The 14354-nt window shown below is 36.9% G+C and overlaps 2 protein-coding genes across 3 annotated transcripts; both read left to right on the top strand.

Annotated features, from left to right (window-relative positions):
• Window positions 1-2350: 2350 nt before the first annotated feature.
• Window positions 2351-8828, top strand: LOC102802985 (uncharacterized). Of its 2 annotated transcripts, XM_006821533.3 has the most exons (3): window positions 2351-2691; window positions 3095-4868; window positions 7337-8828. In XM_006821533.3, the coding sequence occupies exons 1-2, from the start codon at window positions 2375-2377 to the stop codon at window positions 3651-3653; spliced, it is 876 nt and encodes a 291-aa protein (XP_006821596.1). In that variant the 5' UTR covers window positions 2351-2374; the 3' UTR covers window positions 3654-4868; window positions 7337-8828. The 2 variants fall into 2 exon arrangements, with proteins under 2 accessions (XP_006821596.1, XP_085362659.1); XM_085506533.1 differs by lacking the exon at window positions 2351-2691 and having other exon boundaries at window positions 3651-4868.
• A 1174-nt stretch (window positions 8829-10002) lies between these two features.
• Window positions 10003-14128, top strand: LOC146735664 (E3 ubiquitin-protein ligase TRIM32-like). The gene has a single exon (XM_085506531.1). The coding sequence runs from the start codon at window positions 10235-10237 to the stop codon at window positions 12290-12292; it is 2058 nt and encodes a 685-aa protein (XP_085362657.1). The 5' UTR covers window positions 10003-10234; the 3' UTR covers window positions 12293-14128.
• The last annotated feature ends 226 nt before the right edge of the window (window positions 14129-14354 follow it).

Raw genomic sequence — 14354 nt, 5'->3', positions numbered from 1 at the left:
TTCTAAAACACTGGAGAAACATGTACACAACCAATTGTATAATTTCTTAACTAACTATAACCTGTTACATTTGGCTCAATCAGGTTTCAGGAAGTACCCTTGCTAAGATGACATCCAATAGGCTACTAATATGGACAAGGGTGACTTGACAAGATTGGTTCTTCTTGACTTATGCAAGGCCTTCGACATGATCAATTATGATCTTTTATTGCACAAATTATCTTTGTATAGAGTAAGCGACCAATCCTTACAGCGGTTCAAATCCTATTTAACAGACAGGTCACAATCTGTTAAATTTAAGAGAGCTACATCTAAGTTCCTTCCAATCACCACGAATGTGCCACAAGGCTCAATACTAGGCCAACTGCTGTTTTTAATATACATGAATGATCTTGCCCTGGAAATAGTCAGTACTCTACATGTATGCCGATGATAGTACTTTCACTACTTCTGGAGAAACCGTAGAACTTGTGCTCAGACATGACTAATGTAGAAGCGTGGTGTAAGATGATCATACATAGTGAGAAAAGTAAAACAATGTTAGTTACATTTTCTCAAAAATATGAAAAGTTACCTGTTAAGGAACTTAACATTTCAGTAAATGATTCAAAAGTAGAGCATGTAAAGCCAGAAAAACTACTCGGTGTCATGGTAGATCAAAATCTAACATGGAAAGATCATATTGAATAAATTTCATAGAGTAGTGAGTATGCTATACTCCAATTCAGGAGTATAAAACCGTATCTTACAACAGTTATCTGTATCAAATTTTGTCGTGCTTTAATCATTCCCCATTTGGATTACTGTAGCACAGTCTGAGAATCAGACCAGTTAAATAGACTATATAAACTACAGAAAAGATCGGCTAGGATGATTTTTGATCCTCCTTCGCAAACTCCTACTAAACCTCTATTTTAAAAATTGAGATGGATGACTGTGATGGATAGCCTGAAGGTTAATTACCGGCGCTGTGTTATGGTCTATAAACCATTAAATAATCTTGCTCCAACTTATATGACAGAAATGTTTAAATTGGTCAGAGAAGTCAGCACTAGGACTACCAGAAATTCAGACAGTTCCAAGTTATAATTGGCTCCTGGTAAAATTCTTAAAGTATATTCAGATAGCTTCCAATTATCGGCTGCTGTTGTGTCGGCTTTATGGACAATGAAGTTGTGCTAAAGACACAAATCAAGTTTCTCGCCTACAACCAAGTCCCAGGGCACGATCCACAGCCAATCATCATCTCCCATTTGGCCAATATTGTCAGGCCTAGGATCAGGAGGAGTTGCTTTTATGCCCAGTTCGAGGTTTGAGTTGCTATGAGAGATGTACTAGGAAGTCAGGGCAGGGCAGCAAGCACATGTTCATGTGTTATGGCCAGAGTAAGCAGGACAGACCAGCCTCCCCGACTTACATTTCTAGGTGGATCATCCCCAATCGGCATCCTCGGCATAGAGGATACCTTAATACATGGATTGATGTACTGTCAGATTTTTGGGAATTATTTTTTTCAGACTGCTATAACGAAGATCCTTGAAAGATGGATTGAAAACCTTAGATTCAGAAAAAAATGTGTTGTTCTTGATCGTCATAAAGCATTTGACCTTGTTGGTCATAACATTCTATTACAAAAACTTATGTATTATCTATTTGTCTATATATTATCTATATGTTTGATACTTAAATTATTCGATTCTCGTTACATGAAAGACATACCACCACAGGTAAATTTAGCGGGTACTTGAGTTTCCCAGGGGTCCATACTCAACCCATTGTTATTTATTCTCTTTATAAATGATTTTCGGATGTGTATGCGGATGCTACTATCATTTCTATTTCCATCTTTTAGGGATTCTAGAATTTTAAAGCGTGGTGGTCGTCACGTGTGTTCGAATTTCATGTAAATAAACAATGTATTTTATATGCGTTGTATACATCGCTATGAGTCCCATATCAAGCAGGACGTGGCACGAAGACTGCCTCCCTTTAAAGGAAACGTCAATCCAAACAACATAATGACCCCTAAAGAAAAAGCTCTACAAATGTAGGAGGATGCATTTACAATTTGTCTTTACTAGTCGTTTTTTTAAAGACATTTCAGTTTCAGATAACTTTATAATGGTTGTTACGGATAATTATTGTCATTTCAACCGATTTCGGCTGGGAAACTACTTATTTTTAACTTGCGCACCCGGACTTTGTCTATGGAGGTACGCATGGCTGTGGTGGGGACATCTATCAACTGAACGCGTCCCCGTACACACAGCACTGTACGCAGGGCTAATTGCAGTATTACTCTCAATCAGAGATATTTTCAGTCTATGAATCATAGGTCAGAGTTCAAACCCACAGAATGCCGTAGCAGAACAACATGGCCACTGAGTGGTCAGAGGCTTCTCACGATATTAAGCAAATGGTGACATGTTCGATCTGTTATGATATCTACAAGAAAGCTAAAATGCTGCCTTGTCAACACTCGTTCTGTGAACAGTGTTTAGAGAAATGGTTTAATGTATGTGGTGGATTTAATCTCGTCTGTCCAAACTGCAACCAGAACACGCCTGTCAACCGTGTTCAAGAACTACCACTGAGCCTAGCGATCAATGAACTGGTTGACTTGGTGGGTATTTCAACCCGGCGTATTTCACAAACCGTGCAAAAGAAACGTCGATGTCATCATAGCAAAAGGTGGGTAAACTTGATGCTCGATGCGCGAACACATGAATGAGAGCGAAATGTGATTGGCTTTCCGAGTAGCACTGTGTCATTATTGACTACAATACCGGTTGTGTTTATTGTGACCTGCCATCGCCAACGCTTAAAGCAGGGAACTTGTCACCTACGCATACGTCAGAAGGTTATAGCGTGTCATTGTTTATAAACAAGCTTTTACCCATGAGCCTTTGCGTTCTTAGCGTGTGTTGTTATCGTCGCTTGGGACTCAATTCCCGCGCGTGCGCAGGTGACGACCCCCCCCCCCCCGCTTTAAGTAGGAAAGCGCCATTATTTCCCTAAACGCATGTGGTGGAATGTTTCAAACACATATTGTTACAAGTTTCATTAATTAAACACTTTTTTGTTTTGTTTCCAGAGTTTACCTACTGTACAGTCTTTTTTTTGCAACGTTGTCAGTCCTGGTGTACAACGTTAATTACATATGTGGACCAATCAACAACTCTTGCTCAAACACACCAAATCACGCACACCTCTTGAAGGTCAAATACGAAGAATTACAACAGAACAAAACAAACACACTTAACAGATTGAAACATGTGCGGTTGCGACGTGCAGAACAAGAGAAACAGATAAGGGAACACGCCCGGGAAACAACCAAAAGAATAATCGAAATGATCAAACAAGACGAACTTGGATATCTGGATAATCTGAATGCATATTATGACGAGCTGAAAGAAGATATCCATCAAGAAATACGCCATTATGACGTGACACAAGAAATATTGACAGTGGCTATGTCATTTACAAACAAACTAGAAACTATGAAAACTGCCATTGGAACAGATTTAGTATGCCAGATACATAACATGACGTCATCTCTTGATGTACAATGGTTCAGCAAAAGTGCCTTACTTCCGGAACTCTACATTGGGCATATCGCACTGAATGGTAGTTTTGGTGATATTACAAACTGACTATAGTGTAGTCACGATAGTCATAAGAAGATATTATGGTGTTTCCCATATTTAACGTTCCGTATTTACCCACAGGAAGACCAGGCACTGTAATAAAATGTACACCTAGCCTGTATTGTGGGGAGGGGGTGTTGTATTGGCGGGTATCTAGAATATGAAAATAGACACTGGATGAAGGTTCCAGCAATCGAATATCTTTTGAGCTGGGAAGAACAGACGACAGAAAAGTGAAATTGAATTAATAAAAAACAATAGATAAAGACTTTCCGTTTTTGTTTTTGAGGAAAAAAACCTAAATTTGGACAAGATAATTCAGAAATATATTAATAACGAAATGTATTTCCTATGCACCTTAAATAATTTTCAATCATTTACTTTCAGAAGCTGAATGAATTTACAAATTATGTAGTGTGTTCAACAACTCGTGTATGAATAAAAACGGTAGAATGTCGAAGACGGGAATCGTTATCGGAGTGTTAAAAATATAAGTTTGGAGAAAATCAGTTACTCTTTCAAATTCCGCCAATGGATTAATTAATTAATTAATTACTGGTGAAAACAATCAAACAAACAAAGAAACAATAATACAATATATATAATCAAGAAAAATCGATGATATAAACGATACAGCGACCTTAAGGAAAACACGTGATTTCAGATGCTTCAAAAAGCAGTTCCTGAATAAACTATAACACTACTATTATAATAGTACTATCCACCATTAGGCAAAAATGGGATCTGTTTTGGGGGTCCAAGGTTTCTTAAAAGCGATGCGGGAGACATCCCCCCTTTTTACGTGATACACGAGAAAGTTGATCTACGCATGCGTGAACAAGATATTGCCCACCAACTTCATGAAGCCGTTAAAATGAGGAAACACAAATTAAAATAATAAAATAAATATTCATAAATTCCTACTGGCAATACAACACAAGAATCACCGAAAACACAACATTGTAACATATTTGGGAATTGAAAAAAAAATTATCCTGGGCATTTTTTTCTAATTCTGACATCGCCACCTTCCAGATAGAGTTTCTAACCCCCCCCCCCCAATCGTGACAGAAAAATTCTGAATAACACGAGGCCATTATGTTTGAGTTCAAAGGTTACCGTCTTGGGCATTGTTACCAAATAGGTCATGCATGTTCTCGCTCTAGATAACTTATATAGAATCTCAGGTTGACGACAGCAGACTGACTGAGGCAACATGAGGTATGTAAATTATCGAACTGTTTCGTTACGCTATTCCCAAAGCTTTTTCACAATATACATCATAAAGTTTGTGTTTATAGAATAATTCTTCAAATCATGTTCCCATGACTATGTACAACTTGTTTTCACCAATCTTGTTAATATACCACTATAGACACTGTGAAAAGCAAATAGGCTAAACCGTCGGTCATCTCTTTTCACCCTATGACAATAAAGACTTGCACGTAACTAACAACAACTGTTACAAGCGTGGTGGCTGTCTAGAGGTATGCTATTGCGTGTGCATTGCACTATAACGACTTAAAATCCGCTCAGACCATTCATATATACAATTGGCGGATGTCATTTAAAGACTAACAGTGAGTCATGTCAACAGCTCCACCATAACTTCGCGTTTTTGGTTCTGTTTTGAAATGGAATGTGCCATATACAGGTGCAGCCAATGGAGCTGTTCACCAGAAAAGCTGTTCCAAGGGATTTTTGTTGAGGGCAGGGGATTTTTTATATGTTTTGTAAGGGGCGGGAAATATCAGTATTCCTCAGTGGGCAGGGCAGATGTCTTAAAAAATGCAAGGACAGGGAAACTTTTTTTTAGTGGGTAGGGTTCTTACATAAACAAACATCGCAGGGTGAGCAAAACAGCCTTTAGGGGAGAGGAAAGATGAATTTGGTCAGCAGGAGGGCAAGAAAGGCAAGTTGGCGTTAAAGGAGTAAGCAAAAAGGTGTTTTTTAAATGAGGGCAGGGGGAAGACAATTTGTTTTCAGGTGGAGGGCAGCTTATGAACAGCTTTTAATTTCCCCTCTTTCCTTTATATTAATTAGCATACTAAAAAGGCCCATAAAATAAATTTTGTCCCAGAGAATTGACTATTTCAATTTATTGCTCGTTGGCTGCACCTGCATATAGACCTTACGAAAATGAATCCTCCATGCAAGAACCTATTGCTTGTGTATACGCCGATAAAGACCCAGAATGTGTCAATATATTGTTCCCGTAACATATTTTAATTGTGCCAGATATATATTAAACTTTTGAAAACCATTATTTTGCCCGTTTTATGAACTTTTTTTCATGAAATATTTGCCACAAGTTTTGGTCACTATTAACTGGCAGAGAAAACCCGATTACAGAGTGCTTAAATATTTGGCATAACAGTGTCTTGGGATGATTGCGATCTAAATATGTTATTTTGTAAAGATATCAGCAAATTTTGTGGGCCAAATTCGTTGTTTTCAACATTTTCTTGAAAAGCATTTTATTGATATTTGATAGAAGGAATTTTTATTGTTTTGGCGTCGATTGGTACGCCCAGAAGCACAATATCACGATTACGTTGCATCACATATACGACATACGCGCATTCGAAACTGCGTATCTTCTACATCCGGGAAAGTGGTCTATATAGCTTGCAAATATATGTTCGCGATTGCTGGTAAAAGGCTTCTATATTTGACTGCTTGAAAAAAAACGCGATCCAGTTTCCTTTGGTATTTGTTGTGTAGGATATTTTGGGACCTCATTTAAATTTTGGATAGTTTCTTCTGTTTGCGATTATATTGGTCATTTTAGGTCAATGCATATTTTCAATTTCTTTAGTGTTTGTATATTTTGCCTTATGCAGATCTCTTCCGATTTGAGTAACTCATTGCAATGTCTGCGAACTATCAGGGGGAAATTCTTTCTCCTCTCGGGTTCTCCACACTGTCAGGGGGAATCTCGTCTCGCCTCTCTATCGCGTCCCCTTGAGGTACGGGATCGGGAAAGTCACTTATACTTTACAGTCAAATAAGGCACACACAACGAAATACGTTTCAACTCTCGTCTTAGTCGATCTTTTGGAGCACTCTATAAGACACAGCGCCCTGGGGAAAAGTCCCCAAGACTCTCACAAGGCTGAACCAAGACTCGCCCAAGACTGGACTGCCTCAAGGCTCGCCCCTGGACTGGACTGCCTCAACTCTCCAGGACTGGACTCTCTCTACTGCGTCTATCGTGCTCTCTCCCCAAGACCAACTCAAACTCTCTTTATTCATTTTCAAAACTCTAACCAATTACAAAGCAGTAAAAAGACTCTAGGGCGTAACCTTCAATCATAAAGCCAATCACACTAAGTACTGAATACGTCATATCTTTTGATTAATCGTTCACTACATTAATAACTACGGATATAAACTGTCAGAATGAGTAGTCTGAATAGCGACGGTTATCTGGTAATTAGTTCCAAATCACTGAGCCAAGTTCCGTCCAAAACTTTAAATAGGCCTAAACGATGACAGACATAACACAGCAATTCAGCTAATAATCAGCTAATTAAGTCGACCAACAGATACGCAAAAACAAATTCATGACAGAACAAACAAACGAGGAAACAAACAAACATTTTGATAATCCACCATTTCAGCAATACGGATGGGCGTCACAGATATTTGTAAATCCTTTGTCATTTTTGTTCATATTTACATTCCAGATTGCTGTTCATATTAACAATAATATCATTTCAAGTGATGCCACAAGAGGCAACAGGTGACTATTGTATGGAAGGAACACATCATATGAGTATTTTGAAATCAAAACAGAAACTTGCCCTTGAAAACAAAGTCCGGGCACACACAAAATTGAAACAACTACCAAACTGGCATGCACAACAAACACAACGCATAAAAAAGCAGTATCGCGAAACCATAACAAGAATAACTAACTTAATAAATCAACAAAAACGTGACTACTTGAAAGAATTGGACATGAATTATGACGTAATAAAAGATGAAATCAATCAAGAGATACGTCACTATGACATGGCACAAGAACTGTTAGTCGAAGCATTAACATTTGTGGACAGACTGGGAATGATGAAAACAACTGCAGAAGAAGATACAGCATGTCAGTTGAAAACTATGATATCATCGATTGATACAAATTGGAATGGTGAACAACATACGTTACCCAGGTTTTATAGTGGGTATATCGCCATAGAAGGAACTATGGGTTTGATTAGTCGACTAAGGGGAAAACCAAAGGATATACCTGTATCGTATTGGATAGGTTCGATATCGTCATTTTTACATGGTCCAGAAACAGTAACGGGAAGTGGAATCACTTCAAATCAGGCCTCTGATAAAACGAAAATGTCATCAGCGAACATTTCAGAAACATCGTCAATAATATATTATGTAAATTGTTTGATTTACCTGTGTTATTCAATTATGTACATTATTGCTTTAATTTTATCTTTCGTGTTCTTTTTTAAATTCTGTAATCGTAAGAGAAACGTAGAAGACCTTTTAGTTTGTGCTTATTTTGCATTGGTTTTTTCTTCGGTTACGTTTTTTATTCGTGAGTTTAAGTGAACATGAACAAATGTGATTAGAACGTACCACACACATATGGCTTTAAACATGTTTCGATACAGCTGCCAGCGACAGCAAAATCTTTTTGAGTGTCTCATGGACCCCTTTTTTTTGAATGCAGCAACCATATGGAATACCTCTCTTAGGAATGAATTGATTTGTCTTACAGAGAGGGAGGGGGTTATATTGTTGGTCAAACCTGTGAAACATCTAATCATAATGTGAAAAACACGATGTAAATTATTGATTTAATGCAACAAATAGACATGGTTGGAAAAATTACTATTATTTTAATTGCATTCATTAAAAACGAAATTTGGATTCATTTCATTATCTATTGTTCTGTACCTTATAAGGCTGAATATAGATGTGATTTTTGTGTTTTACAGTTCGGATTATTACATTTGCCTAGCTTTGATTCATATAATATAATATATAATAAGTCTTTCAAAGTTTACCAATATATGATATCATGTAAAATGGTAGTGTCATAAAAGATCATTGATATTGTGGAAGACATATATTTTCATTTTTTTGTGGCGCAGAGAGTTTAGAGAAGCAGTTTTGTAACGTTGCATCTCCGATTCTGAGATAAATAAATATAGAACTGTGCTTTCTCTCGCGTTCGTTCCAATAGTATAAATATTTGAGTTTATGTATTTCAGTAGTGTTTTTTTTGTTGCCAGTAATTACTATGTCAGTCTATCTCGCAATTAACCACTATTGTATTTTTGCATACAACTGATTTATTTAATTCTACTCTGGTATAGTCTTCCCGAATCCCACCCAGGGAGTTCAGTTCTACATACTTCACACATATACATAAAACACGTCCTCCGTGTTTCCTTATATCAAACATATTTAGCACCTCATTGTATACAGTTGCACTGCAAAGTATGTTTGGTACAGCTGTCACCACATTCTCCATCCAGAGACCATGGGTCTTTTATCACTGAGCTAGGTAGTCGTCAGGGAACTTCCCTGTAGTTGTGGCTCTCTGTGATTCCCTAGGTCAAGAAGAGTGCCGTCACCACTCATTAACTTTGTGTCCATGCTCAACTACTACGTTAAGATCAGATATATCAGTAAACCGTCACGATGAATTGACACAAACAACACAACACAACACGTACAAACGTAGACAAGTCAGTGAAAGGATAACATATGGACCCTAAGGCATAAAGCCATGAGGTGATGTCAGGTGTTTCGAAAAGAATGAGAACATCCTGCTCCACACGTGGCACCCGTCATCTATCAATCTAAGTCGTATTCGGGTAGTGGTCTTTTGACCATTTAATTTCCAGATCATCTGAACAAGATCTTATTATACTCCAATTAATATGTGTAGTTACTGTGCCTGGTCGAGCATCAAAATTGATATTTCCTTAACATATATGTATGATATTATAAGTTGACCTCCTATCATTAATGTCTGTCATATGGTGTATTCGTCTAGCCATTCCATGTTTTTTTTGTTATCAATGTTATTATCCTGAGGCGAGTCACGGTAAATGAATAGTAAACGTGAGTAATGTAACAACACTGCAGCATTGTTTTAAAATTGTCATTAGATTTCTCAAATAACTCATTGCATTGTGGGTGATGGACTAAAATTCTTTTACACGAAATGTCCATAGCATTTAAAACGGGAGGGTCGTCACCTGCGCCCGCGCAAGAATCCCAAGCGACGATAACAATACACGCTAAAAACGCAAGGGCTCATGGGTAGACGCTTGTTTGTAAACAATGACACGTTATGGCCATCTGACGCATGCGCAGGTGACGACTTCCCCGCTTTTTAACACACATTTACTTGTGATGTTGGTATTTTGATTGGATATATATCATAGAAAGATCAAGGGTTACATTATCGCATAAACCCACGGCACAACGAATAGAGTTACATATTAACTGCCTAATACTGAACAGTGTTTATATTAGTTAAAATACGTTCATCACGTGAGATTCGGACGCTGCTGGCTACAATATATCACTCTATTCAACTGTGGGATTTACAAATGCAACTCTACACAATGGCAGCAAATACTCCAACCATTGTAAGTCATATGGACAAGGAATTGCTGAAGTGCTCGGTCTGCCTGGAACGCTACAGAGATCCTAAGATTTTACGATGTCACCATTCCTTCTGTGAGCAGTGCTTAGAAGGACTATTAAAACAAAATGGCGGCTTTTTTTGTCCTGTCTGTCGACGTCGGCACAATGTTACTAGCATACAACAACTGCCACCGAGTAGAATGCTCAATAATATTATGGATATTATTGACGGGCTGAAATCACAGCACATTGAAGAGAATAACCTATGTCATGGATGTCGAGGAAATGTGTCAAGAAACAGGTGTGTAGACTGTGCTATGGATTTTTGTGAAACATGTACAACAGTTCATGGCAGTTTGCCAATGACCCAACAGCATCGTATTCTGACAACTGAAGAATTTGGTAAGGCAAGAGTCAGGGACAAGTCGATAGTCGTGCACGCAGTACACTGTACAGAACATGAGTACAACTTGGTTGACCTTTACTGTAATACATGTCTAACACCAATCTGTTTGTTATGTTTGAGATCGGAGCACAATGAACATAATGTGATTGACCTGCAAGCGGCAGCAGACAAATTTAAAAGTGAAATATCAAATCACATTAAACAATTAAACATAAAACAGACACAAGTAAGAGAAAATAAATCAAGAGCAATAAAACAATTTCAAGAATTAACAGAGCAGCATAATAAACAGGAACAACAGATACTACAACATTCAAAGGCACAGAAAAGTTTAGTTCTCAGCAAGATTGAAGAGCAGGAGGGCACAGCACTAAGAACATTACACAAACATTTCAACACACTGAATAAAAACCTTGAGAAAGAAATTCGACATCACGAAGAGTCTGATGAACTTTTAACAGGTACAATCATGTATGTGGAGGATTTCTTAAAGTATACAAGCACTGCACAGCAAGTAATAAAATGTGCAGAAACAATAAATCAGATGTCTGTATTGGAAACACTGGACACAGAGGGTTGTGACGAAGTTCCAGGCAAGCTACCGCAATTCCATCCAAGTAATATTACAGTACAAGGAGATATAGGAACATTTGAAAAGTCCAACCAAGCTTCAAACAAAGGCAATGCCAAACTCGTTAGACACACTAACGATCCATCAACGTCATCGAATACAGTGTGTAGCGCTCAGCGTAAATGGCGATTAAACGCGACTCTAAGCAAATTTGGGAGTGAAGTTGGCAAATTTAATAGTCCAAATGGACTGATAGTTAACAGACATGGTGAAGTCATGGTTACTGATATGGGCAATGAAAGAATACAGATCATGGACTTATGTGGTAGGCCAAAGCAGCAGATTCAATTTACAGGATACAGTAAACCAGTTCGTCCATGGGACATTGCAGAATCGTTAGATGGCAGGTACTTTGTCACTGATTGTACCAAAAAAGCATACACTGGAAATAATCAAGTCGTTGTATGTGATGACAAAGGAAGAGTTATACAAAGTTTTAAAACTAGACTAAACAATCCTTCTGGAATTGCTATAAATCACGAGAAAGGCGTAGTGTATGTGCTTGATAGGAATGCACATTGTATACGACTATTTCAAGTAAGCGATTATAAGTACATTAAGTCAATTGGCAAATTTGGCCATGACCAATGCGAGTTTAATGGACCACATTTCATTGCTATTAACAGTAAAGGACATGTAATAGTTTCGGATACATTTAACGATCGAGTCCAGGTTCTAACTCCAGATGGTGGGTTCTTGTTTGAGTTCAGTGGATGTCAAGAAAACAAGCTGAGAAGACCAGTTGGCGTAGCCACCGGTGGACGTGACGATATTTATGTCTGTAACAGAAACCCTAGCATGGGCTTACAGGTGTTTGACAGTACAGGCGTATTTAAATATAGTGTTGATCTCCGTGATGGCAAAATGGAAACCCCTTCTTGCATTGATGTCACCAATTACAATGAAATGGTTGTCACTAGTCACCATATGCATTGTGTGAAAATACTGTTAATGGGTCAGGATTCCTCGTGTAATATATTATGATTGTATTTTAGTTAGGGGTGGGTGGGTATGAGTCCTGCCTATTGTACATTATTGCATCATTGAACTTGATTCAATTCACACAATTTGTATATTTCCCGTAATTCGAAGTTCGGTTAACTGATATTTTAAAGTTCGAGTTACCAAATGTGGACGTTTAACAAAAGTAAAAATATATGTTGCCCGTAACTCGAAGTTCGGTTAACTGTTATTTAAAGTTCGAGTTACAATTTGGGCGAGGTTTCGAAAAAGTGGTCGTAAATTCTGAATTATGGCTATTTTTGTAACTCGATGTCTGTAACTGGATGACCGTAACTCAAAGAATTAAGCCCCTCTTAAACATGAGCTATGCCAACACATCCAACACTTCCTATTTTTATCGATAAATACCTTGTCTACCTGTTAAAATAAATCGTAAACATAATACTCAAATATAAATATTAAACACATACTGTCTGTATAACAGTCTGTCTGTTTCTTATCTCTAACCAAATATCAGTACATCAATCAAAGATATATGTTATTCATAAATAGTTCAATACACGATGTGGTTTTCTAACATTTAATTTTTGTTTCGGTTACTTGACTTAGAAACTGTCGAGGTTATTTATATCTGTCAGATGTATTGTGTGTTGTTAATGGAATATCACGATAAAGTTAGACCTTGTTATTGGTACCTTGGTAATTACATTTGAGTTCATTGGGTTGTTAGTTTATTTTAGACTGGAATTTAGAAGTCAGACAATATGGGTGATGTAGACAGTATATATGCATCATTGTAATTACCGGTACTAATTGTATGATTTCATTTGACGAACTATTTTCCACCATTATGGAAATAAACTCTTGAGTAGTAAATACAGTAGGTATACATACGGTTGATTTCCTTCTGATTTAAATCAAATAACACACTATGTGAGGATTAGTTTACTGCATTTATTATTATTGTTATATTCTTAGTCTTTTCACTGTAAACAATATTATTTTCTTTGTATGCCTGAACATTCTTACATACCTGAAACATTACCACACAATAAAATAAGAAACATACGAACAAATATCCAACAAAGGTATGTAGAGTTCTGGAAGTTGAGTGTAACAAATGATAATAGAAAACTGAGAACGTATATAAAGTTTAAAGACTTGCACACTTTTGAACCATATTTTCTCTTATGTAATCTGAAAGATAAAATCATAATGATTCATTTCAGAAAAACAGTCATGCATTAGAAATTGAGAAGGATAGACATACCCAACACCTTTAGATCTGTTCTCAGATCAAAATTGAAAATGAAAAACATTTCATCATGGAATATATTAGGCACCAGACAGAAAGACAAAAGTTAATGAATAATATCAATATTCCAGAAAAATTGAAAAGTGATGTCCAGATAATTTATTATATTATGAGTTCACTTTTGGGAACTACCAATGACAATTCATTCTATTTTCATGTTAAACTAAACGCCAAGTACGTCAACAAATTAGGAACATAATTTAGCTGAAAATAGACCAGACCTGTACATACTCGGATACTGTACATACTTGCATATGGTTTGCTGATGAATTTAGGAAAACATACATTCCTAGATCTTATTTTACCCCGCTCATATGAGAAGTTTTTAACGTTGTTATTGTCTGAAGACATAAATGAATTAACATCTCTTGCAGCCTTTCTTTTTCATTCACTTAAATTACGTTATGAAATTTATAAACACAGTGTGTGACATTAATGTTTTTGTTTTTTTATAGTGTATTTATAGTTTATGTATTTTGGGCCACTGGCCTTTGATTGCAATTAAGACAATACATTCGCATATGGTTTGCAGGAATATAAAATCGAAGCATGTAGATTGTTGTCAATGTCATAATCACACTGGAAAAGTATAGGTTTGTCACCCGATTCCAGAAAAACACACAATATAGAAAACATCATTTTCATATACACATTATATCATAGTTATTAAATTATGACACTGTTTATCTTAACTCCCAAAATGCTGACAGCAAAATCACCCAAGTCATATTAATGTTGCATTAAAATGCTGCAGGTATTCAGTATATA

Source organism: Saccoglossus kowalevskii, chromosome 12 (genome assembly GCF_978046115.1).
Source record: "Saccoglossus kowalevskii chromosome 12, keSacKowa6.1, whole genome shotgun sequence".
Taxonomy (NCBI): domain Eukaryota; kingdom Metazoa; phylum Hemichordata; class Enteropneusta; family Harrimaniidae; genus Saccoglossus; species Saccoglossus kowalevskii.
Note: the sequence above shows the minus strand (reverse complement) of the source record. Positions and strands in the feature narration are given on the sequence as shown.